We start from the raw sequence: 27,700 nt of genomic DNA, 5'->3' as shown, positions 1-27,700 counted from the left end.
GAATTATTTAGGTACTGTCTTGGGAAAATAATTTAAATGGTAGAGAGTAACTTAAAACTATAATTGATAAACTAGTTTCTGTAGAATATACTATTAATGATAATCATATATATTTGTATATGTACATATATATGTGTGTGTAGATTTTTAAAAATCACTAAGAATAAGTCCAATAGATATAATTCTTGTCTTGCAATTTTTGTTCAATCACACATTAAATTATAGATAAGATAGATACTATGGGCCAATTATAATAAATTCCAGCATGTTTAATGGGATAATGTAATAACAATGATTAAGGTAATGAATGGTGATGATTCCAGCAGGCCAATGTATTGATTCACAGTTTGATGCCCTAAATGGCCATTTTCCAAATTCTAAAATAAGTATTTTCTTATTTCCTGGTAATGGTAACTACTAGTATTCTCCCAGATTAGAAAATAGTGAGCATCTATGTCATATGGGGGGGATGGGGGTGGAGATGGAATATAAAAAGTACCATTTGTAATATAAAATACTATTTGTAAATCACTACTTCCACATTTGTGCAACTAATCCAACCTGACATCTCTGTCAAGTCAAATGAAATCAAGAAGCAGTAAATAGAACTCTTTCACCTGTAAGATGTTATCTCTCTCCATGTTTACCAATAAGCACCTTTTCCTTCAGACTAGAAGGAAGAAGAAAGAAAAAATTTTGGAAACATACCTTCAGTAAAACTCTTGTGACCTTCAGAAAATGAAATACTTTTATTTTCCAATGTATGTTTTAAAGGAAGGGACCAAAAAAATTAAAATTATGTACATCAGAAAACTTACTGATTATTCAACAAGGATTCTACAGTTATAGTTAGAGCCAAAAGTTAAAGAGAGGAAAGGTATGTAGCCATTTTAGGTGAAATATGAAATAGGGTGCAGCAAGGGACACTTTTAATATTACCTTTTTAAAATTAAATATACATATTCTTAATGCCATACAATTCTAATCTTCATGTAGGAATTTTCTTTGTAGTAAAATGTATTGAACAAGAAGGCTCAAAACCCGTAGTGAATGGTAACAATGCAGTGAGTAAAGGTAACAATTTCTAAACCATTATTTGGAAACATAAATGTCTCTGGTTGTAGTCAAATGATTTTTCAGTTTTATCAGAAAGATAATAGATTATAATAAATAAACTTATAAAATATATAAGCATTTGACTTGATAAAAAATTTAATTTGAACTTAAAAAATTATACACATGTTTATTAACCCAATTCTATGAATCACTGGGATCTATGTTAAGAAGAAAAAAAATGTACTATTAAACCCTCAAAAAAGTTTATCTTAAAATGAAAACAATTGGACCAAAAGTAATATTTAGATACCAATTCTCTAATTTAAGACTGATGATTCAATAAAAAAGTAAGATGATATTTGTCACGTATCTCTATCATAGACACTTTAAAAATACATTGTTGTTAAATTTAGGAACTACTAGTTTGGCTCATAAAAACACACAAAGTATCTTTGTTGAAGATTTTTTTAGTTCATAAACATTATATCTGTTTAACAAACAAGGAGAAAATAACTTTTAATGGCAAAAAAAAGTTAATAATGACCTTAATTTGGAAAAGTACTTTCATAAGATTCAGCCTTAGAAGATTTTTTCCAAGTATTTAAAACATGGTAATTACAGATTTTATCCATAAAAATTAGTGCTTTTTTTAGTTATGTAGTTTTATAAACTATTGGACAAGTATAATTATATCTTTAAAAAATGACAGGGATCCTGTTGTTTTTCACTACTCTACACAGGCCCAATTTTTTATCACCCTCTAAAGAGTTTTTCTTCAAAAGGATTCCTATGAAAGAGAAAGTGAGGGTTCAGAAGGGAAAAAGGACCAACCCAGTTGTATTGAAAATTTGCCAGGATAATGAAATGGCAGGATTCTATGAAAGAGCTTTTTGGTTATTAGTAATACAGAGTATATAAACAGTTAAAGATACAGTAAGGCATTCGCAACACAAGCTGGAGGGGCATATAGCTTCATGGCCCTTGAAAGTAATGCTTCAGTTTCTTACCAGAATTTATGGAATGTTTTTGCATATACTGTACATCTATTTGCTATCTTCTTGTAAACAGTTTTTACATATGAATAAAAAACCATTTAAATAGCTTTATGATAACATATAGCAGATGATCAATATGCCTATAGAAATAACTACCATTCCGAAGAAATCAGATATCTCCCTTATAAGGTTAAGTTTTGCAAACAGAAAATATAAAATTTTCAAACATTAACTTTTGCCCTCTGACAATATATATGAAGTTTAAGTGTTATACTGTTTTTGCTCACTGTCAAATTTCACTTGTTGCTATTAGATAACGTTACATGTAATCTGTTACATGCCATTAGAGAACACTATTATTCATAAGCAGTCACATGCATTTGGAGTTAGGGTCACCAGCTGATGTATAATTACACATTGTTTTGCACCTCAAAAATAGAACCACTACAGTGAGGATCACACTTAGAAATCGTCCTGGCTGAAGGACAAATTAGCCCATGCATGAAAGTGACTAGCTTCAGCCCTCACTTTGAAAAAAGGGTGAGTTAGGACTCTTGTAGTCCTCCCCCTTCTTGTGCACTGACTTTGAGGATTTCTCCTCCAGCTGCAACCTCAGCTTGGATTTCACCTTGGGGTTCTGTTCCTGTAGTTTCTCTTTCGGTGGAACTTTCTTTTCGAGTTTCTTCCAGCTGGGATGTACTTTCTTTCTCTTTATTGGGTATTGGAATAATGGAGGTCTTTCGGTTGTCCTGAAGGGAGTTGCTGTGAGTGCTGGCACTTCCCAGTCGGGTAGAGGCCACCACTGCTTTCACTGCAGCCTAATGAAAAAGAGAAAAGCAATAGTTTTTGCTTCCTTTGAAAATGGATCAGATAAAGATCAGACCTGGTATTGTTAGGGAACTGATATTAGGGGTAAATAGTCATTCATTCTTTCAAGAAGTATTCCATACATGAACCCAAATGACTTTTTAAACATTAATTTAAATTAAAAAACTTAATTAAGAATAACTTCTATTTGCATTATCTTAAAAATTATTTCTTCACAACAGTCCTTTGGAGCAATTAAATATTGCCATCACTATTTAAAAGATGAAGAGCCTATTGCTTAGAGAAGGTAAATGAATTGTCAAAGCCTTTTTAAATAGCTAGTAAGTGGCAGACCACCTTTTGTTAAAAAAAAAAAACTGTCAGCTTTATTTTGCAAAAAACAAACAAGTAAAACGAGCATGTAATATAAAGCAATATAAAGTAGAATTCAATAAGGAGAAGATTTAACATTAATTCACACATCTCTAATAGCTTGCTTTTCCTTTTCAGTATATAATGACCTCAGCATGTAACTTTTCAAAGTTGTCCTGATTTCCTATATTTCTCTCTGATTTTCTTGCATTTCTGTACATTTTTTGAAGAAAAATGCTTCACTGACTCTTCTTTCTCTCTTTCTTTTTTGGCAATGCTACCCATCCTAAGATCTTTCTCTTCCCAAATCCTCAATCTACTCCCACTGAAAAACAAATAAAAACTTTGTAATAAATATACAAAGTCAAGCAAAACAATTGCCAATATTGTGCATGTCCAAAAATACATATCTAATTCTGAAATGAGTCCATTAAGTCATTCACAGTTGTTTTTCTTTACAATGTTGTTGTTTTTGATTGAATAAGTAAAAAGAAAATTATTAAGTATATTGCTTCTGTTTTCAGGAGCTCACATTCCAGTGAAAGAGATGTTAGGAAGAATCCATGGTCCCTAGGATTCAGCAGCAAATCAGATAGTTTACTGACAAGAACTTTCTTTTATGGGTCTTCTGTACTGTAGCTGCATCACTAATAGGAAGATATTGGCAGTAAATATATAAACATCTCCATCAGGGTTACTTTCCTGAGCAATGGCAATTATGTATCTTATACCAATTTGAGTTTTCAGAATTTCAAAAGAGAGTTTACACTGTGAAGGGAATTTTTGTATCTCCTTGATCAAGCCACTTCCTCTCTCTCTGAACCTCAGTTTCCTCAAACATAAAATCAGGGGATTGTATTAGATGATGTCTAATTCCCATTCTGCTCTGATATTATTGTAAAGTGCTTAATATATAATATTTGATATGGACTGTTGAAACTTAAGGATTTTTCTTATTAGAAGATTCCTGAATTTCCTAATAAAAATGAGTTACTTCCCCAGTGATTTCTTACCTTAAGCTTTCTCTTTGCATTGAATTCTTGAAGTTTCTTTTGGGCAGTGTCCATATGTACAAAATTAGCTGCCTTCCCTGTGACCCAAGGGTGTTGCAGAGCTTGGAAAGTAGTCAAACGCTTCTTGGGATCCAAAACAATCAGTTTCTTCACCTATAGCAACGGAGTATAATGGGCTCTTTAGTGAGGATATTGATTTCAAAATAAACAAGAAGGACAAAAACTATATACTGACATAATGAGCACTGGCATGCCACTTGGTCTGCAAATAACAAGAGTCTGCCCATTATTTCTGGTTACATTGCTGAGAATGCAAAAAAGAGGAAAGGAAAGTTGAGTTGACCAGCGCTACTTATGTGATTTGGGACAAGTCACCACTTAAAGCTTCAGGTCCTTCATCTATAAAATAAAAGGGCATGCTTTCAAATATCTGACTAAAAAAAGAGAAAAAAAATTAAGCACCCAGAGATCACAAAAGACAAATGGATTATAGGATCAAGGAAGACAAGCATGGATACCACTGGGGGCTGTAACACTCTTGTTTTTTTCCCATTTAGGAGTCAAAACATAGATCTTGGTTTTTATTACTACTGAAATTATATTAATGAAGACTAAATTATATTATGATGTTATATTATGTGATATAATATTATGTATAATGTAGTATAGTTAATGTTATTTCATCTCATGTCATGTTGTTATATCATTTCATGTCTGTCTTATGTTATAGTATGTCATTTCATGCCCTATTATATTCCTTTAAGTCCAAGACAATACCCATGAAGTTTCTTCTACATCCACCTAACTAATCATATATAATGAAAAATTTTAAAAATCATGAGCCTGTTTTGGAAATAGTTTAGAAGAAATATAGCTGTGGGGCAAGTCACTTCACTATCCTAGTTCTGTTTCATTTGCAAAATGAGAGGTTAAGATGAATTTAGACTCTTCTGGTTCTAAATCTCTGATTTAAATGCTACATACTTTCCTATTAGGAAAAATCCATTGAAAACCAGAGAAATATTGACAGTCAATTGCCTAGGATTAGTTTTAATTACAAAGTTGTTTTTCATCCCTGGGGCTTTAGCATTATTTATAAGGAATGGGCAATCACTGAAATATAGATAATTTGAATGAATTCTAATTGAATTCTAATATGCTTGATCAGTCAGTTGTGATCCTTACTCATTATAGAAACAGATTTGAGCCACAAATAAAGGCATTTCATTAGAAAATCTGGATTCTAGCTCTGTGATATCCAGAAAATCATGATTGTTAATCTGTCAAGTAACTTCCAATTCTTAATATTCAACATCCTGTTCTATGGGAACAAGAACCCTAGATTATTCTTATATGTGTTATTTCTTTCAGAAATGACTCACAGGTAAACTTTGCAACATTATATTTGTGTCTATTATTTAGAATGCCTGCTATCTTCCTAGCTGTTAGTTGAGGTATTTATTTAATGAATTCGAATGTGTTTTATATTGATCTAAGCAAATTATGATCAATAAAAATTACATAATCCACTGTAAATAGGATGGAGCTTTCCCCCCCTTAAAGTTAGTATAATGTATGACTGATAAAATTAGCAATCTTTTATATTCCATTATTCTTTATTTTTATAAAAAATTGCTCTTTGATTATATTAATAGCATCCTAATTGTCCCCTTCACCTCTAGGTTCTCCTCTCTCAGTCTATCTTCTATGTAATTGTCAAATTGAAATTTATAAGCCATAGGTCTGATTAGGTCACTACCCTACTGAAGAAGCTCAAAACTCCTTCTTGCATCTTAGAAGGCAAACTTTGGCTTTTAGTGCATTCCACAATCTGGTTTTAGCCTCTAAGTTTATTGTATATTACTCTTCATGCATTCCATCTTCCAGTGGTCTATATGTTATTCTTTACTTCTGGCAATCTATCTCCTTATCTCTGTACTTATTCCCAGAATATCTTTCCTTACTTCAATCTCCTAGAATGACTAGCTTCCTTTAGGCTCAGGAGAAATGCTACTTCTTTCAAGAGGCTGGCCCTAATTTCTCTAAAAGCTCATCTCTCACACACCTACACTTATCCTGGAAATTATTTTGTATATAGTTTGTAATTAATTACTTGTGTTCAAGTTGTTTACCTTCATTATAATGTAAACTCCTTGAGGGCAGTGATCATTTCATTTTTGTGTTTGGATCTCCAGAGTCTGGCACAGGATGAGCACTTATTAAATGCTAACTGAATGGATGAGGTAATTATGTTTCAACAAACATTATTTGTATGACAAAGTATAACTGAATAGTGAAAAGCAATAATGATTCACAATTTAAAGTGTAAAGCTCTTCAGAATGGTCCTCTAGCAGTATAATCTTCCTTTTCATAATAAGAAACAGATCCTGAACATTTAAGTGGTTTACCCATAATTTAATTGAACTCTAAAAGAAATTTTAGTTCTAATTGAATACACATTCAATTAATAAAATTAATAAAAAATAAATACACATTCATAATCAATTCCTTTTTTTAGTACGTAGAGTGAAGAATTGAATATTTTAAAGATATACCAATAAAGAATTTATGATAATTTGGATGAGGCTTTTTATTATCTAAAATGAAAGGGCTTCCTATAATAAATTAGCCATGCTCAAAGAATAATGCAATCACTGAAGAAAAGCCTCGAGGATCCTGAAGCACTTCATACAATAAATCTACTTGAAAGACAAATTATCATATGTTAGCTGAATACAATTCTTTGTCCATTGATTAAAGGATCTTTGTTAGCACTGAATTACTACTGATGTTCTTGAAAGTAAGGAAACTGAATTTAATTTTTATATTTCTATATTCTATATTTTTTGCTTATTTAAATGGCTGTTACTTCATTTTGAAAATTATTTACATTTTAAAATAATAAATACAGGAAGAGACTTTGAGAAGCATCCTTTCTCTATTTTACAGATGGAGAAATGAAAACACAATGATTCTGGGTGTTGGGAGTAGGGAACTTGCCCCAAATAACATAGTTAATGATTGGGCCTGAATGAAAAAAAAAAAACAAATCTCCCACAGTTCAATGCTCTTTCTACTGCTGCCTCTCTAAATTCCTTCAGTGAAAAAAATGACAAATGGATAAGAACATTACTAATTCACACTTAAATTGCTTTAATTGAATAAAAAATCCTACATGGAATGCACAAGAACAAGAACTTAAAACATGACTGACAAATAATACGTTATTTTGCTTCTTCACCAGATTTTTAAAAAGGGATTTTATTTTTGGTCCACCTTACCAAATCCTTGGCATTCAAAGAAACATCATCCCACCAGGGGGAGACAAAGCGATAGTGACAGTTGAGAATTCTCTTAAACATGTACTGATCTCCCCTTTCATCATAGAATGGTTCAAATCCACAAAGTCTGCAGAGGAAAAAGGTAAGGGAACAACTTTATTAAATAGTTAAGCATATTTTGCTCCTGAAGAAAATGCTCATCCTTTTCTGCAGTGGTATTTTCCTTAGGGTAAGCAAATTCCTGATAGGCAAAATATCATTTTGTTAAATTTTTTTTTAACTTTATAGCAAAAACTAACTACGTTGTTCTTAGGAAATAAGAATAGGAATTTTAGCACACAGATTTCTATAATAGGTATTCTCATTATCCTCAGGAAATGAAAATAAAAGGGAGAGAGAATTCAATATATTTCCTGCCATACAGGTTATGTAAGCAGAACACAAGAAAATGAACATGCTTTTGAGAAGTAACTTGAACAATGGGAAAATGAAATTCTTCCCAACATTTTCATTCATCTCAGTCTCCAAATTTCAGAGATGCTGATGCGTTAAAGTATCGTCATCCACACAAAGTTACTACTTCATTTCAAAAATCACTGAAAGAATATAAAATGAAAAATAGCCATGGAGGGTGAGTAAAAGGAAACTGTCTTAAAACAAGTGCCAAGATTTAAGTGATTTTTTTTTTTGCTAAAGTTAGAGCAGTTGAATTTTACTGTTAACATATGGAAATCAGAATCTTCTGTTGAGAAAACTAACTTAGCTTTAGATACTCAGGATCTGCTCTGGTTTAACAAGTAAATGAATTAAAGAGTGGGAAAAAATTATCAACAATGCCTAAGTCCATAACTAATAAAAACTAGAATTAAAGAGATAAAGGATTTTCATTTTGCTTAATTCTTTCCCTAAATGCTGCAGTATGTTGTATTCATAAAATAAAAATTAATTTTTGGAGGTAGGACTTTAAAGATTTCAAAATACTCTATATTTCATTATTTTGTTTGATTCTAACAATAATGCTGTGAGTCAATATAGTTATTATTGTCTCTGAAAGTAAAAATGAAGCCCCAAAGAGATTGAGACACACATGCCTAGAATCATAGTACCAAAGATGAGATTTCAATGGAGGTTCTGACTCTAATCTAACATTCTTTTTACTATATCACATTGAGACAACCCACATATGTTGGCTGGGGTGGGAGGGAAGAAGGTTCCTGTTCATCCTGGGCATGAGAACACAGAGTAGATATGTTTTCTTAAACCTCTAAGGTACCCTGGAGCAAAGCCTGCAATGGCTTCTATACTATACAGGATGATATAGAAAGGAATCATCCACAGAATGGCAAAGTACATTTTGTCAAATATTTCATTGCACTCCTATTAGAGCAGCCTGTCTGCACCAAAGTTACTGTTGCTTACTTGGCATTCTCAATGTAGATTTAGGCAGAAGCAATCTAAAGGAAAAATGAAGGGACAGAGAATTCCCTTTATTCAAGAACAAGCACAAGCTTACTTTCTATAAACATAGAATATCCTGTACATAACTGCATATTAAAAGGAAAAGAAATGACTTGAAAGGATTATAATCATGCCATTCAATTCAAAATTTCTTAAATTTAGCTAGTTTTGCTTTGCCAAGAAGCATGCACGGAAATGTACTTAGTCCTCATCAGCTAGCTTTTACTGAGTGAATTCTCTTCATGGTCTGTGCAAAGGAAAATGATTCTCTGAGCATTGTAGGTAATCTACTGGCAGAATTATCACTGAATGAGTTGATTAATGTGTTATGCTTTTATTTTGACACAAGCATGAATCTTTCAAATTAATTAATTGATTCAACCTATTTTGCTTTCTAGTTACCAAAATACAAAATGGGAAACAACAAATAGAGAAGATATATTGCTTAAATGTCTCTTTTCTATCACCAGTTATATTGGGATCTTAGTATTATTTGGGACAGAGATAAAACATAAAATTCATGCCAGTACACAGAGGCAATGAAGCAATCAGATGGTACAGGCAATCAGAAAATTATCCCATTGAAAAGAATCAGATGTGGAACAGTAGGATTCTGTCATTAAAACACCTAGAAAAATTAAGAATCCCCACAGATGTTTCAATGTTAAAATATGAATCTTTTGCCTGATCCCCCAGATGGTAGTAGTACAAGATGTTAATGCTTATGATAGTTATTATATAGTTTTGATAGTTTTGTGTGCAAATCTGTTAGGTCATTCCAAAATTTGAGATTTTTCCATCTTTAACACATTCATGATTCTGATCAGCATGGTAGGCAAAAAAGAAATTAGCCTGTATTGTCTATCCTGACTCTTTGGACTAGAAATATTTGGCTCTCACTACTAACTTCCTATGTTAGGGGGATGCACAGAATAAAACACTGCTAAAGGAACAGACTGAAATTTTTAAAAGGAGGGTAATGGGAAGGACTAAAATCAATGGAATATCATGGAAGGTGTGGTAAGAGGTCCATAAATATGGGACATGACATGTTTTAATTTTTTAAAATATTGATTATTTTGCTGATTGTTTTTTCCACTCTTTCTCTTGTTTCTGAAAAATAGACTTTGATATTATAGTAAGTGGTAAAGGGACGGATCCAAGAAGAAATTTGAATAACTTAAAAAAGCATCAAAAATTTTTAAAAAAATTAAAAAGCATCAATAAATTTTACTTTAAAAAGAAAGTAAATCAAGTTATAGAATGATGACATGAATATTACTTCTGATGGTATTTTTATTCAAGGAAAAGGTACAAAAAATAAAATATATGACTAGGTTAAGTAGAAGAGAAAATACTTTCAACAAATGATAACACAGTATTACTTTAAAATATCTGAAATGCTACTATATTTATATTCACAGAGTGTTAAAAAAAAGTTCTTTCCTGTCTTGTCAGCCAACATTTATTAACTTATTGTTAAGTAGAATAAAATGGTGGAAAGGACACCATATTTGCAGTCAGGAGGATGCAGATTCAGATCCTGCTTTAGACTCTATAACTATAGACTATATTAGACTCTAAACTGAAAAAGTCACTTGACCTCTCAGTTTTCTCATCTTCAAAAATATTTGGAGCAGTGAAAGGGTTTTGGATTTGGCCTCAAAGGTCTTTTCCATCTCTCATTCTATTATCCTAATGTCTTCCTCCTTAGTTTATTTCATTTTATTAGAAAGAATTCAGTGCTTTGTAAATTCAGTGCTTTTATAAGAAGGGAATAATGGAGTTAAGGGGACATGTGCAATATGCTGTAGGAAAATTTGAAGAAAGAATTCCTAGAGCTGAGGATATCACAACTTCATGGAGGAAGTGGTACTTGAACCAAGACTAGAAATAAGAAAAGGATTTTGACAGGAGAAGAGAGGAGACAGTAAATTGCAGGCATGGGAGAGAGTCTAATTAATCAATTAATTTAGTAAATATGTAAAATTAAAGCAATATCAGGGTAAAAAAATCAATTTGAGTTTAATTTTAATTATCTTCAATACTAAATTATTACTCCCCAAATTGAAAAACATTAGGAAGGAGAAAGAATAATTTAAAAAGACAAAGGCAATGCCTTTATCCGTTAGTAAATTACATATTGAAAGACTGAACATATTTTCTTGGTCTGTTGTTCAGTGCTGATCAAATTTGGGGTTATCTTTGGATTTGCAGAAAATCCTCTTCTTGAACATGCTTAAGGAGTAATGAAAGTATCACAAAGGCTTCTTTATGGGCAAACTGAAATGGATGGGGCCTAGGGTCTTAGAGAATGCTGTAGCCCAATGCGCTTTTGCTTTCTTCACTTACAAGATGTAGGTGATTACTCCCAGGGACCACATATCCACTTCAGGTCCATAGGCACATCCTCTAAGAATTTCAGGTGCTGCAGAGATGATAATACATTATTTCAAACAAGAAGTTAATTTGTAATTCACATTTTAGACACAATGAATGAATCAAAAAGAAAAGAACATGTCTCTCACTATATAAACAAACAGCTTTGTACCAAAATTTCTCCCTTTAGATAATAACTAAATTGCTAAATCAAGAGCATAATGACCTAAGTTCCTGAATTGTTGAGAGAGGGTAAAAGGAGAGAAAGTCTTTTAGAGAGATTATAAAAGTGAATGTTTGAACTTCCTCATCTAGTCTGAACTTCATATTTTACAAATGCAGAAACTGGTCCAGAGTTGGAAAGTAATTTTCCATAAATGAATTGTTGAAAAAGCTAGGACTGTCAACCATTTGCCTCTTTTCAACTTTTCTCCCACTGTGCCTTTAATCCTGGAAGTTATGGAACTACTAATATCATGTAATGATTGATTAAGAGAGATAACCCTAGAACCAACATTTACAGTTGAGATATCAATGATAAATAATATTAACCTTGTAAAATTTGATTTTCTCATCTGTAAAATTAGAATAATTCTCATACTACCTACCCAATAGGGTTGTTATAAGTAAAGTGCTTTGTAAATCTTAGGGAACCCTAAAAATGTGAGTTGTAATTGTTATGTTGTTCTCATATTTTTCAGTGGAGTTTAGATAGAAACACTTCAAGGAAAAGTCTTTTTCATGATATTATTGTTTTATTTTTAATGTTCCAAGGCACAGGTAGATAAGATATTGCCTTTTGTTAATTTAAAGAAAATGCTGTATTATTAAATCATCTTCTGTAGTCTCATGGAAAGCATCATCAGTAGTACTGAATAGGATGATACGTGCCTCATTTTGTTCCTATTTAGTTTTGATTTCTCCCATTCAAACTGCATTTTGAAAGCTTTTTATTTCACAAGATTTGGAGAGTACAAATGTTCAAAATGGTGATGTCTATTAAAAACAAAGTTGTTAAGTGTTTATGGATCAATCTTATAAACACTTTGATAGACAATAGTATTGTCTGTAGTGATGACTGAGAACTAGTACACTGTTACCATTTCATTCTCATTTTTTGTAACATTCAAATAGAGACATTTCTGAAACAAGCTTATATTCTATTATTTTTATAGTTGAGTATTCTATTAATTAATACTTATTATTTCCATGTATGTATAGAAATATTTCCAAATTTCAAAGTGCATTTTGTAAATCATGGAAAAAACAATATAATGGGAAAGCAGCTTTCTTTAAAAGGAACAAAACTATTTACTATAATATGGAAGAGACCTTATAAGAGCAGCAAACAACTCAATTAACAGAATTCTAAAATGCTAAGAAATTATACTTTCAAGGTATGCTTACAGAACCTAGAAGATAATCAACTCTAAATTATTCATGCAAATCTTATTTTTAAAGTTTTAGTATTATGATTAAACAGAATTTCTGAGACAGTGTGATAATGACACAATTTACTTAACTTTGATAATCTGCTCTCCAAACCTGCAACTTTTTATAAGAAAACCTCTAATTAGTGCCCTAAAATATGACAAAAATGTGAAACTCCAAAGCAAATTCTGATGCATGAGATACAGGGAGTAATTTTATATAAAAATGAACAGTGGAAAAGCTAGATACAGTTCTCTATAAATTATGTCTTTACATCATGGTTTCCTTAATTGCTTGAAGGATTATGAATTTCAAAAACATTATACATATTCTTCCTAAAATCTAAATGCAAAACTATATTCCAAAGTCAAATATCATATACATTATTTTGATCTTTTCAAAACAACACAGTTCTGGTTATATAATACTATATTTATCTTACTTAATCCACATTTCAGTAACAATATTAATATTAAATAATAAAAATAGCAATAAAAACAACAAAAATAAGAATAAAGTGATAGCAATGAATTTTAATAATAATATTAATGATAACAACAGCAAAAACAAAAACACAAGGTGCCTAAAACAAAAATCTTTTAAAATATAGGAATCAAGCAAAAGAAATAGAATAATACTAAAATAGGATCATGGCCATTGTTCTGTTTGCTACTGGAGTTGTGTTTTCTCCCTTATCAACCTCTTGTAATAACTCATAGAATATTAAATATAAAATAATAGCAGTATAGTTATTTATCTCTAGATTGCTTCTATTTGAATTTTATCACTCAAGATGAGAAGAATGAAGTTTCAACACAAGTTCAAAATAATAATAATAATTTTGAAAAACGGTAAAAATGATTTCTTTTATATCCACAGTAGAATCATAAGACCTTTGCCTGATTTTAATGACTTGTTTAATTTCCAAACTATTTCATGGCTTATTCAGATATTTCAAGTATATGAAATAGGCATAAGTATATAAGTATACTAGAGGATATAATAACAACATATAAAACTGTTTTCTATTTCAAACATATAACCAGTACAATAATGTTGAAAATAATTGATATATAAAAAGTGTTATTTTTTCACATCACAGTTTAAAGCTATTATGATTCTGTCTGACCTCGTTTCCTATTATATCCCCATAACAGAAGTATGGTTTCTAAATTCAAAAGGGAGACAAATTAAAACATCTTATAATTCACTGATTCTATGTAGATGACATTGAATTATTTAATGCCACCAAAAAATATCATGAAGAGCTCCTCCATCTTGTAGAACCTTTCTCCAATGATAACAAAATGTCATTTGAATTCAATAAATATAAAATTTTAATGTAGACCAAAGAAAGATAGAGACTGAAGGTATCCATCTTGAAAACAAGTCAAATTGAACAAATGGACCAAATTAATACAAAAGTTAGATAAAGATGACACTTGGCATCTTTCCTGTAAGACACATTGAATATAAAGCTATGAAGGAGAAAGCTGCGGCTAAAAATATAAGACTTACTGTCATCCTGAAATCAATGGAAAGAAGATATCTGAAACAATTAACACTAAGCAATACCAGTCTTTATACTTTCAGAATTGTAAAATGGACCACCACCAGTTTAGAAAGCATCCTAACAAAAACCTGTGTAATGATAACAACAACAAAAAAAAAAAAATTGAAGGTAGAAATTCTGACAGATTGTGATCAATAAATAAAAAAACTACAGAAAATACTTTTGGAATGAGCAAACATCATTTCACTAACAAATGCAAATTACAGCAGGATCCCATTGGATTTGTTGAATATAACTGAAGAAAATGTACTTTCAGTTGGAGTATATGCAATGATTATGGAAGTACCAGAGGGCAGAATCAAAAAGTCCTCCAGAAATATTATCTTTAAAAATTTGGCCAATAATATGGAAACAAGGACCAATCAAATCGAAGTCAAAAAAGTTAAAGAAATTGAGGGATTTAGGGTTTCAAACAGAAATGTTATCCTTAAAAAGCAATACCATTTCAGGTTGCAAAAATTTAGGACCTACTGAATGTTGGGTAAGAGATAACTTGTTTGTTTCATGGACTGACAGATGACAAGTCCCCATTCTACAAATATAGACTTGAAAATATCCTTTGGAGCTCAATCAATAGACTAATCTAAAATCAGAGCATTATCACTGGCTCAATTGTTGTCCATGTTAAGTTGGATATAACATTGATGCACAAACATTCAATAAGATTTTAAATAAATGTGACTATACCAAATATTCACAATATCCATGTTGCGTTGAAAGAAAAAATTTCAAGATACATAAACTTAGCAGAAGAAATTAAAATCATGTGGCAACAATATATTTCTATGTAAATATGTATATCTGATAAAGTCATATCATCCGTACTGTTCTGCTATTGGCATTGTACCAAGGATTCCTTCAGTGAATCTACAAAGAACGTTATATCCTTTTATTTAACTACAAAAAGAAGTCATTTTATCTGCTTGTAAAATAGTCCACAGAATTTGTCTCAAGGACTGTTTCTGTGTGAACTCCATCAAATAAGATGAGAATGATTTTTTAAATAATGCAATTATTATAAACTATTATTTATTTATATTTATATTTTATTTATAATTCTAATATATAATTATAAAATATTTATTTATTTTTATGTTTATATAAATTATTATTTTAAACTATTATAAACTAATAAAGAACTAGTTTATTAGGTCTTTATTGTCTCTGTATTCTAGTAAAGAAACTGAAGTACAGACAAGTTAACTGAAATGCTGAAGTTCACACAGCGAATCTCTGAGGCAGCATTACAATTCATATTCCGTTTCATAAGGTCAGCACTCAGTCCCTTCAATATCTTGTCTGATCTTTATTTCCTGCTGCACATTCTCAAAAAATAACTTTCAAGCTGGAATAATCCTAATGCTAGAGCAGTTTTATGTAAACTGGGTTCTAGAAGTACAAGATTTGTGTTTACATAGAACCAGGTTCTATCTGAGAGGAAGAATATGCCCTGAAATAATTTCTTTGACTCATTTTGCACCCCCCATCCCTCACTCAAGTTTCTTCTGGGAATGTTAGGATAAATCTTGTCTAGTTTTTCCTTACTACAGTCAAAGAGTTCGCAGTTTTTGTGCAAGAAAAGTAGTTGTGATATGGTTACTATTCCAACAATATAACACAATATGCGGGATACTTGGGATATCTCCTTCTCATTGCCACCCCTTATATTAGGTAGATAGACACTAGCACTGTTTGGATTAGATTAGTCCTTCCAACCTGATCTCCTACTTATAAAATTATGTTTCCAGAATTTGAATACTACCACAATTACAATCAAATTATTTCAGGAACTGAAGGTAATTCGTTTGAAGGGAAATAGGCCTCCTCTTTTACTTAGCACTCTAGTCCTTAAATTTTCATTGATGATAATCATCCATTCATACTGGAACATACATACTAGGACATACTGGATATTCCATAACCCATATACCAGGTATTATATCTACACACACAAATAATTCATAATAATTATATTTTTATATTTTAAATATACCTTAATAATAAGGCAAAAATTATTTTAATGCAATAGCTATTCAAATATTAAAGCAAATGGAGAGATAATCAAATATATCACACTCCACATGTAAACCTTTGTCATACTCTTACAATTTACCTTTAAATGAGAGTTGAGAAAGTATTACCTCATAACAACAGTTCTCTTTATGCAGACTAGCGATCCTGGGCAATTATTCACTCATTAGAATACTATGTGGCTAATCAGAACAAATGTCACATCAACCTGCTCAGGTTGATGTTTAACAAGGCACATTAGCCTGGCTAGCTCTTCTTATATAGGTTATTAACTTTTGTTCCTGAAGATGACCATGACCTAAGAAAGGTGATACCATGACATGTAGGTGAAAGTGAAAAGTGAGGGAGGCTGGGCAAGGTCACCTACCTCACTTTCACCTCCAGAGCCATCTGGGTCCAGTAGCCAGACAAAGATCAGGATGAGCTGAGACAGATCTGCTTTTGTATTAGCAAAAGGAGCTGCAAGTAATCTCACCCCTGTCAGTTTTTCCTACTCAAGCCAGAGTGGGCAGAAAATGGCAACACACATCTGTGAGAAGCTTCTCCCTTTAGGTGAATTTCATTCAGTCCATCATGGAGCTGAAGTCATATGCTCTTTTTCATTGTTGTTGTTCTCTTTAGACTGCACCAGCAATTAGCTTTTCAAATCTCCTATTGTTCCTCTTTTGCTATTTAGTCTTTAATTTTCAATCTGATCCTCTTCAAGACCTACTCTTAACTCCTATATTCCTATTTCTTTCTTTCTTTTTCTTTTGAATAAGGATTTAATTTAGCCTGATAAAAATTATAAGATACAAAGAATTCCCAGTCAAGCCTATAAAAGCTTGGAATATCTCCCATGGCCCCACTTCTCAGATTTACAGAACTACCTTGAAGTTCCTCACTATTAAGAGGGAAGTACTTGAGATTAGAGAATTCACCCTGTTGACTCACTGACAGAAAAATGGTATCAGTGAATCAATGAAATTTCAAATTTAACTCTTCCCTATTGTGCAAAGTTGACAAAGAATTATAAATTTTAAGCTATAAATGATCATCTGATCTAATTCTCTTATTGGGAAATTTCTACTTTGTTCAGTGAATCTTATTCTTACTCCAAGAAGTTGGTCCAGAAATTCCTAAAAACTCTTCTGCTACCTCTACTTCTTATCACTGGAGCTGCACAGATGTGTGTGTGTGTGTGTGTGTGTGTGTGTGTGTGTGTGTGTGTGTGTGTGTGTGTATGTGTGACAGGTCAATGCAATAATTTGTTTTGCTTGATTATACGTTTTTGTAACAGGGCTTTTTCTTTTCATGGATGTGAGAGGGGAAGATAGTAGGCAGAGAATAATAGATCTTATCTGAAATTTAAAATTTGAAATATGAAAATGAATTTTGAAAAGTAAATGGATGTTTTTTATATAAATGGAAACAAAGGTATCAATCAAAATAAAGCACCATTTTAAAAATTACAATTTTTCAAAAACTTTCTCCCCAAAATTTCCAGAAATTGAAAAATACTATTTTTTTAATTTTAACTAACTGCATTTCCCTTTAGAGAATTGTAGAATTTCAAAGTTAGAGGGGGCCACAGTTTAAATACCTAAAAGAGAATCTCCTTGACAGCATATCAGACAAGTGATCATCCTGACTTTATTAAGATTTTCAATTAATTGCAACTCAATACTTCTCAAGGCTATCCTTCTGGATATCTGCAATTGCTGAGAAGTTTTTTCCCCTTTCTTAAAACCTAAACATGTCACTTTACATTTGTATATATTGTTCCTATTTCTGCCCTCTGAGATCAAGCAGAACAAATCCAATATCTCTAGTTTGTGATAAACCTTCAGATATTTGAAGAAAGGTAAAATATTTCCTTGTTATTCTTTAGACTAAATGCCCTCAATTCCTTCCACTAATATTCATATGACCTAGTATGACCTCCCAGGTAATCACATCTGCCTTGGTAATGTAATTACACCTGCCTATACTGTGCATATCTTGCTATTTCCTAGCTGTACTTTCCCAGGCATTCTGGCCTGCTCAATCTGCCCTCAGTTTGCAGTAATTCATGTCATTCTGACTTGACACAAACCCCCACTTCATTCTGCTCATTGGCTGGCAGAGGCTGGGAAGCTTCGGGAGTATTGAGCTGTTATGAGAATAGATTTGCAGGAATGATAAGCCACCTGCCCAGATAGAAGGAGAGACAGTTTGTTTGAGAATGCTAAAGTTTCTCCTTGAACACAGCTTTCACATAGTCCCTTCATACACTGACTGATTTAGCTTCTTTTTGTTTTAATTTGTGTTTCCTTAGCAACATTGTGGTTAGAAAGCATTTAAGGGTACAATTACTGATAAAAAAAGACTCTCTCTACTTTATTCTTGTTACTACTTCACTTTGGAAGAACACCTATATCTGTTTGTCTTTTTTTTTTCTTGCTTTTCATGGTCTCTGTGAGAGCTAGAACAGCTGGTCTGATTGCTGGCATTTTTATGGGTTTTCCACAAGAACAGAAAGCCAAAGAAAATATGTCTTTTTTGGCTAGAACAATATTTATTTTGTGGTGATGATACATCTTTGGCCAGAATATCTTGCTTAACCTTCCTTTTCCACCATCTCTTTCTATCACTTTCTCCACCTTGAATTTTTTCTACAGGTCTTAAAGAAAGGATATCTAAAATACTAGACTTTTTCCCCTTTTAATAAAACCTTCTCCTTCAGAGATAAGATGGAGAAACTCTGAGAGAAAATGATGTTGTATCCTCTAGATTTAATTCTTTCTCTCTCCTGTATCTTTCTTATCAGCCCTAATTTCACTTCTAATCTGAAGTGAATCTAATCTGAGTATTTTTCTCTCAATACCTAGGAAAATTCCAGGAGTGTCCTTTTTTGGTAGAAAGTCAATTTTTTTTCTAAATTCTTCAAATATTCTACCTGATTATATTCAGCGGTTTCATGTAAGCAGGCTTCTAGAGGTACAGCAACTAATTAACAAGCATTTACTGAGCTTTTTCTGTATGCTTAGCACTGTAAAGGACATAGGAAAGATTCATTTATCAACAAACATATTAATCAATCAGTCCATAGGCATTTATTCATTAAGGATCTAGTAGGCACCAGGAATTATGCTAGCCATTGAGGATATATACATTAAAGAAATGAAACATTCCCAAGGATCAGCCTTTTTTATTAAATACCTATATTATATTCAAGACCTACACTAGACTAGACAAGACTAGACTCTGATAATATGAAATGTGATAATCATTGTTCTTGAAGAGTGGGAAAGATAAACTTCTTCTTTCTAGTTGAAACAATAATTAAATTGTAGTGATATATAATTGTTAATTTGTATGGCATAGACTCCAAGTATTTGAGAAAGCTTATGGGCTGGAATAATGAGGTGGAGCTTTCTGCCAAATGAAAGATGTTAATTAAAACTATTTTACAATATGATTTTAGATGTGTAGGAATCTAATAGGAGACCCTAAAAATTCCAGGATACACTGCGACATAATAATATATTTTCTATTAATATAAACTACTTGGGGCAGCTAGATGGCACAGTGAATAGAATACTGCCCCTGAAGTCAGCAGCAACTGAGTTCAAATCTGTCCTTTGATACATAATAATTTCTAGCTGTGTGACCATGAGCAAATCACTTAACTCCAATTGCCTCAAAAAAGCTACTTTCCCCTTAGATTTCCTCCCTAATTAACCAGTATTCTTGATCTTGTTCACTTCTAAATCTTCTACTTAATTTCCATAGTAGAGTTATAAGACCTTTGCCTCATTTTCATGCTCATGGCTTATTCAAATATTTCAAATCTATAAAATAGGCACAAGTATAGTGAAAATATGTCACTATGTAATGTCAACACAGAAAACTGTTTTCTATTTCAAACATATGACCAGCACAATAATGTCAAAAATGATATTAAATGTGACATTTTTCAAGTCAGAGTTTAAACTTATTGTGGTTCTTTCTAGCCTAATTCCCTATTATTGCCCTGTAACAGAAGCAAGGTTTAAATTCAAGGAGTCAAATTAAAACATTTTATTAATTTCTGTTCTCTGTGAATGGCATCAAGTTATTTAATGTCACCAAAAATACTATGAACAGACCCTTCATCTTGTAGAACCTTTCTACAATGATATAAAAATATCATTTGAACTCAATAAATGTAAAATTTGAATGCAGATCAATGGAAGATAGAATCATGTTCTCTATACTCTCCTGCATTATACATGTCCAGTAAACTGTCATGCCTTGTTAATTCTATCCCAACAACATTCCTTGTATTTGTCCTCATCTCTCTACTCACACAATAACAACCCTAATTCATTTCCTTATCACCTTTCAACTCTACTTTTAACAATAGCCTCTTCATTGGTGTCCCTGTATTCAGCTTCTCTTTTCTCCAATCCTTTACATAGCTAGGAAAGTGATATTCTTAAGGCACAGATCTAGCTATGTCACTCTTATTTAACATATTCAGCTCAACATATTTAACATGTTCCTTTAGGAACAAATGTAAACTCCTTTAACATTCAAAGCATTTCATAACCTGGCTTCAAATCTGCCTTTATCATATATTTGTTTTATTACATATTAGTCCCTTTCATGCATTTTATAGTTCAATCAAATTAGCTTTCTTGTTCTTTACATAAAACATCTTCCATCTTTACATTGGTTGTCTCCCATTTAGAATGTATTTCCTTCTATCCCCTTCTCTTAGAATTCCTAGTTTTCTTTAAAGTTACTTCCTACATCAAGTTTTTTGTGCTCTCTTTACTTCATCCTTGAACACTGCCCTTATTAACTCACTATCCCATTCCCCACGAAGCCTCTTTCACAACTTTTTGATACTACTTCAAATGTACCATTGCTCCCCTTCCTTCCAGTCTTTCAATGAAGAACCTTAATTAATATTTTACAAATAAAACTGAAGTTATCTGCCATGAGCTCCCTCTTCTCCCTTCTTCATTTCACAATATTCATATGTCTTGTGCCAAATATCTCCTCTTTTTCCTTAGTATTACATGAAGATCTCTTCTTACTCCTTACTCTGACTAACCCCTCTACCTACATAAGTGATCCCATTTCATCTTGTTTCCTCCAACACATATTTCCCTCTGTAATTCCTACTCTTTCATTCATTTTCAATCTCTTTCTGTTTACAGGTTTGTTACTTTCTAATTACAAATATGACCAAGTCTTACATATCCACAAATAGCCTTCAAATGATACCTCCATGCTCACTATCAATCTAAGGTCTTTTTTGCCCTTTGTAATGAAACTGCTTGAAAAGGCTATGTACAAAAGGTATTGCCACTTTCTTTGCTCCTACTTTTTTCTTGACTTTCAATCTCATCATTCCATAGAAATTGCTTTTCCAAAAGTTATCAATGATCTACTTGCCAAATGCAATGGCTTTTTTCTCAATCCTCATTCTTTTATAGCTCTGCAGATTTTAACACTGTTGACTTTTTGATAATCTCCTCTCTTTTTAGGTTTTTGGAACACTCCTCTATTTTGCTTTTTATCTTGTCTATCCACTCTTTCTAGTTTACTCCTTAACTTATGCTGACTCCTAATCCATATCCTCCTCCACAATCCCATAGAGTTCTTCCTTTGACCTTTTTCTTTTCTCCCTCTATACTACTTCACTTGAGGATCTCATCAATTTCCATGGATTTAACAATTAATTCTAAATGGATAACTCTCAAATCTACCTATTCTGAGCTACCCTCTCTTCTGCCTTCTAGTCTCAAATCTGCCTTTCACACTCCTTAAACTAAATGTCCATTAGATATCTTAAGCCTATGTATCCAAAACTGAATTCATTACCCTTTTTTCCAAACACTTTCCTCTCAAAATTTCCTTATTTTTTATTTTCCAAGGCAACACCACTCTCTCATCCCCCAAGCTCAAAACCTAGGTCTGAGCCTCAGCTCCTCACTATCTTTAACTACCACCATTCTCACATCCAGTGCCCAATATGTTGCCTAAAACTTCCCCATTTCATCTTAGTAAAATCTTTCAAAAATGCTCCCTTCTCTCTTTTGATATTGCCACTCCCTGATTCAGGTCCTCAACACACTGTAATAGCCTACCACAGAAAGAGTGGTCGGCCTTCCTGAAGACTCTGCCCACTTCAGTTCTTCTGTTCAGCTTCCAAAGTTTCTAAAACACAAGTCTGACCTATGCCTGGAGTGTACTCTTTCTTCTCTCTTCTTGGTTTCCTTTAAGCTTCTTTTAAATCCTATCTTTTACAGGATGTCTTTTAAAATCTCTTTTATTTCCAAAGCCTTCTCTCTCTCTCTTTTTCACTTTTCCTCTATGAATTGGGCATAGGATTTTATTTGCTTCTTGTCTCCAGATTAGATTGTGGGCTCCTTGAGAGATGGATCATCTTTTTTTTTTTAATTCACAATACTTAGTACAGTGCTTGGCACATAGGAATCACTATATTTATTTCACTATTATTTAAAAGTAAGCAACATTTGTTTTAGCAGTTGTCCATTCAACTTCTCATGGAGTCAGATTGGATTCTATTACGAGTTGTTTCCTTTGAGAAAAACTCAGAAAGGTTTTACCTTAATATGATATTCTAGCTTTTCTATTTCAATTACTTGTAAACAGAGGTGACAATATTTTAGAGTAGATGTAAATTGTAGAACACGGAAATTGGTTTGTAAATAGAAATAAAAGTAGGAGGAAAAGTATTAATAGCGGACGTACCACAGTATCCTGGTGTTCCACATACAGTCTTCATGGTAACTTGATCTTCCACAATTTTAGAAAGTCCAAAATCAGCTGTTAAAATAATGGGAGGAGATAACAAAACAGTTCATTTTTGTTTCATCTACTATGCAATGACAGATTACTCTTTTGTACCCATGATTCTCAATAAGATACTTTTTTTTTGTCAGCAGAGAGCTGGAAGCAAAAAGAAAATGGGTTATAGGGAGAAAAAATTGAAGTTTTTAATAATAGAGAAAAAAATTTTAAATGACTTATGATAATCTCTCCAATCTATACCAGAAGTTCTTAATATTTTTGTGTCATAGATTCTTTTGATAGTCTGGTGAAGACTGCTTTTCAGAATAATTTTAAATCAGTTAACATGTCAACTATCCTTCTGGATATCTGCTATTGCTGAGAAGTTTTTTTCATCTGACCTAGGAAACATTTTTCAATAAAAATCTTTTACTTCAAGAAGCTGGAATGGATTTTTTTGCATTTAATTTAAAAAATAACTATGTTCCCCTTAAAAGTGACTGTGAATTGGAAGTACTTCAGAATGCAAAGTTCTATTGCATGAATGATTATCTGTTAATACATGTTCAATTAAACTTCTTTTAAGAAAAACATTTCTGAAAAAAAGAAGTCAAGGAAAATGGGATCTTCCCTGAAGTCCACTGTCTTTGTGTGTTTTGCTAGTTGTGATTCACAACAAATTCTGGAATTTCTTTTCAGTGTCTACAATCATGAAATGGATCTTATTTATCATATGTATGAACTTCTTTTCAGTGGCCAGAGATAAATACACAGAGAGTCTATATGAGCATCACAAAATACAGTGCTAGTTAAGGAATGAGGATTGCATTGGTGTTTTCATGATATATAGTCCATTCTTAGTTAGCCAAAGTTTAATATTAAAGAAGTTGAATCATCCTGTCTTCTTGTTTCTCATAGTTCTCTTTCCCTTTTATCTGAGGGTCACATTTATTAGGGGAGGGGAAAAGCATAATTGTGTTAAATATAATCCCTTCTTTCGTAAGGGGAAAAAAATGGAACGACTGTCTTTTTTTTTTTCTCTTTTTTTGTTTTTGTGAGGTGATCAGGCTTAAGTAACTTGTTCAGGGTCACATATCTAGTAAGTATCGTGTGTCTAAGTCTGGATTTGAATTCAGGTCTTCCTGACTCCAGAGCTGGTGCTCTATTCACTATGTCACCAAGTAGCCCTAGTACCTATGTTTCTGTATTTAGTATCACGATACAGAATACTGTTAAGGACCATGCCTAGATGAAGGGGCTGGTCATTTCTCCTAGAGCCTCCACAGCTATAAATCATAAACTTGAAGGAGTTGTAAAACAGCCTTCTCAGATGTTCCTTGTGGATTGGGAATGAAATAAATTGGAGGCAAGAAGGAAGAGGAGAGAGGTCAGAGAGCACAACTGCCTCTCAGTCTCCTTCTATTGACATTATCCTCTCACGTGAAGTGATCCATTCTACAGGTCTAAGTAGCCTCCAGCAGCCACCGGCAGGTGGCCCACCTCTTCAGACATAATGCATTTTTTCATTCCTTTTAAGATTCAAAATAATTCGGGAACTGCTCTGGAGAGAAGAAATGTTTTATATCCTACTAAAAATATTATTTCCCTATAAAAAGAGACATGATAAGTCATTAGGGATATTTACCTATTTTGAGTGGTGCATCTGGTTCTGGAGTTGCATAGAGAAGATTCTCAGGTTTAAGATCACGATGGACAATTCCATTTTCATGTAGGTACTAAAAAGGAAAAAAAAATGTGTCAGGAAATTCAGAAAATTGTATTTATTGTATATTCTTATGACATCTGTATATATGATAAGAAATTTTACTTTTACATATAATGCAAATAAAGAAGTCAATCTAAAAAGCAAAATTTAAAACTAAGAATAATCAAATTACTGACTATAAATGGTAAACTAAATGTGAAAGGCAGTTTAAATGGCAGAGCATCAAATAGACAGACTGAGAAAACGCCTACTAAGAAGGAGAATTGGCTATTTTACTTATATATACAACAAAAATAATTTAATTATTTTTTCTTAACATCTTCAAAGAAAAAAGAATAATTTATATTCAAAAGAATGTAAATATGATTTGGTTATTATCTGAAGAGCATGATAACTATATCAAATCATAAAACCATGATAATACAGAGAATATACCCATTGTATATCCCAATTTTCAAAAAAGGAAAGAGAATGGAGTCTATAAAAATATAAACCAGTAAGTTTTTCATTCATAATAAAATTCTAAAATATATTATTAAATTAATAGTTAATGAAACATGGCTTAACTAGATTATTTTATTTTGACCTTATCAAACACCAATAAACATGGGCATTTCCAACTAAAATTAACTAGGTATTCACATGGATTTTTCTTGTCAGAAAGGGAAAAAATTCTCATACAGTTTTTATACAGTGTTTCCTTTCTTGGACCTGAGGATGATTTGTTCTCACCTGAAGTTTTTGAATAAAAATTGGCAACAGCAGTGTGCTCCTCCCAACTCCACTAAATAGGAGAGTATCATTGAGGAGGAAAGTGGTAATGAAGGTGATTTATGAGAGGGGACTAGATTTTATGTACTACTATAGCCTTGACTCCTATAATAAATGCTTTGCTAAGAAAAAATTAAAAAAAAACTATTGGGGATACTTTCTGATAGATGCTAAAAGTAACCACTCACTGAACATCAAGACATGAACCATAACGGTTAATAACTCTGTTCCCATATTCTTCTTGCCACTGATACTCTTTCTTTAAACTGTTTCTATTGCTTGAAATTTTGTCTTTCCTAAAGAAGGGTCAATCATAAAGACTCTGTGTTTCATATCTGTTAATTAATTGTGTGTAAGGGGGAATTCAAGAAAAGAGACTGATCACTAACTAAGGTATAACAAAAGCTTGAATCTCTATCTAAACTAGTCAGAATTTCAACATTGTCATCATTTCTTATTACATGATAGTATTGCATTACATTTGAACCCTTGGTTCTTGGAGCCATTTGAACATGATTTTAGTGTTTGGTGGAGACGGATTACTCAATGCTCCATGCCTGCTTGAGAGGTAGGATTAATGAGATCTAAAGAGAAGAGACAAACTCAGCTTCTTGCCTCCACCTTTGATTCCATCTTCTCTTCACATCTCTGAAGATAGAGAAACTCTGGATTGAAGTCAAGATGTAAAATAATTAGCAAACTCGGTCATCTTCCTATTCCCAGTTTACTAGTGAGTCCTTGGATAAGATCTGAGACTCTCCCTTTTATTATCTTGCTTCAAATTTTCTAGCATATATTCTCACATATATATTTTTTTCTAATCTCTGTTTGCTGTTTGGATAAATGTTATTTACCATTTTACTATTTGCTATGTATGTTCATTATACAACTAGCATCTCATGAGAAGAGTCAAATCTTGGATAATATAATTTGTGACATTTCTTCTCCTTAGTGATAGTAATCAGGACTAGTTTGACCTAATGATTATTTCTTCTAGACTCACAATATTTAAGGGATTATGCATCCATATATAATTTATTTCTAAGGTTAGAATTATACATATATGCATATATTATATATGAATGAAAGTGAAATAGGTATGTGTATGTATATAATGCTATAAAAGAGTTTTATAAATTTATATAGTTTCATAAATATTTTGGGACAGCTAGGGTAAGTGGTGCATTGAATAGAGTGCTGAGCCTGAAGTCAGTAAGACTCATTTTTCTGATTTCAAATTGGACCTTAATAGTTGTGTGACCCTGGGCAAGTTGCTTAAACCTATTTGCCTTAGTTTCTCTTTTCTAAAATCAGAGAAGGAAATGGTAAACTACTTCAGTATCTTTGCCATCTTTAAATGAGGTGACAAAGAGTCAGACATGACTTTAATGATTGAACAACAATATAAACATTTCTATGAAATTCTATAAAAACAATCCCAGCCTTTCTCTGGGGAAAAAAGGGGACAAATCTGCCTCTGGCCCCTACCTCCAATTTTGCCTTATTTCAGGAATTGAAGTCTCTTTTAGAGAAGGGTAAGGGGAAGAAAATCGACATATCAATTCTTGCTTCCTTATGAGACACATCTTTACAGACCCATTTGGACACATGTGACCATGAGTAAAAAGCATAGCATACTCATACGTGCCCTACAATGTGAGGATATAGGAATATCTCTAAAACTACTGGTCATTTCTTTTTTTTCTTTTTTTTTTTTTTTTGGCAAGAAAAAAAAGTGTTTGGTTTTGGGTTTTTTTTTTCTAGTTCCTGTTTCTCTAAAATTTGTGGAAAGTTTGCTTTTGCAACAATGGAGCAACAAGTACAAAACCCTTTACAGACAGTCATTATAAATCCTGAGAATGCAGGTAAAATTGAGTCACAGAGGCTGAGCAAGGGCTTTCGAAATAACTGTCATATATTTAATGTCCACAGAGCTATGCATACACAGAAACCACTAACAATAGTATTCAAAGTGAGAACAGGTATTCCTGAGTTTCAGAGATTAATAATCATAGCCACCCTGATTGAAATTAATATT

The 27,700-nt window shown here is 32.3% G+C and overlaps 1 protein-coding gene across 1 annotated transcript in view; it reads right to left on the bottom strand.

Moving 5' to 3' along the window:
• Nucleotides 1–254: 254 nt before the first annotated feature.
• The window catches only part of CAMK4 (calcium/calmodulin dependent protein kinase IV), a 185,682-nt gene continuing 158,236 nt past the window's right edge, over nt 255–27,700 (bottom strand). Inside the window, exons 6-11 of the mRNA XM_051994391.1 lie at nt 24,811–24,901; nt 23,127–23,201; nt 11,336–11,411; nt 7,526–7,652; nt 4,244–4,396; nt 255–2,869 (exon numbers count right to left, since the gene is read on the bottom strand). Of these exons, the coding sequence (XP_051850351.1) occupies nt 2,597–2,869; nt 4,244–4,396; nt 7,526–7,652; nt 11,336–11,411; nt 23,127–23,201; nt 24,811–24,901 (795 nt within the window). The 3' untranslated portion in view covers nt 255–2,596. The remainder of the gene's footprint in view (nt 2,870–4,243; nt 4,397–7,525; nt 7,653–11,335; nt 11,412–23,126; nt 23,202–24,810; nt 24,902–27,700) is intronic.

Source organism: Antechinus flavipes, chromosome 1 (genome assembly GCF_016432865.1).
Source record: "Antechinus flavipes isolate AdamAnt ecotype Samford, QLD, Australia chromosome 1, AdamAnt_v2, whole genome shotgun sequence".
Taxonomy (NCBI): domain Eukaryota; kingdom Metazoa; phylum Chordata; class Mammalia; order Dasyuromorphia; family Dasyuridae; genus Antechinus; species Antechinus flavipes.
The sequence above is the reverse complement of the archived record's forward strand: the minus strand, read 5'-3'. Positions and strand labels throughout refer to the sequence as shown.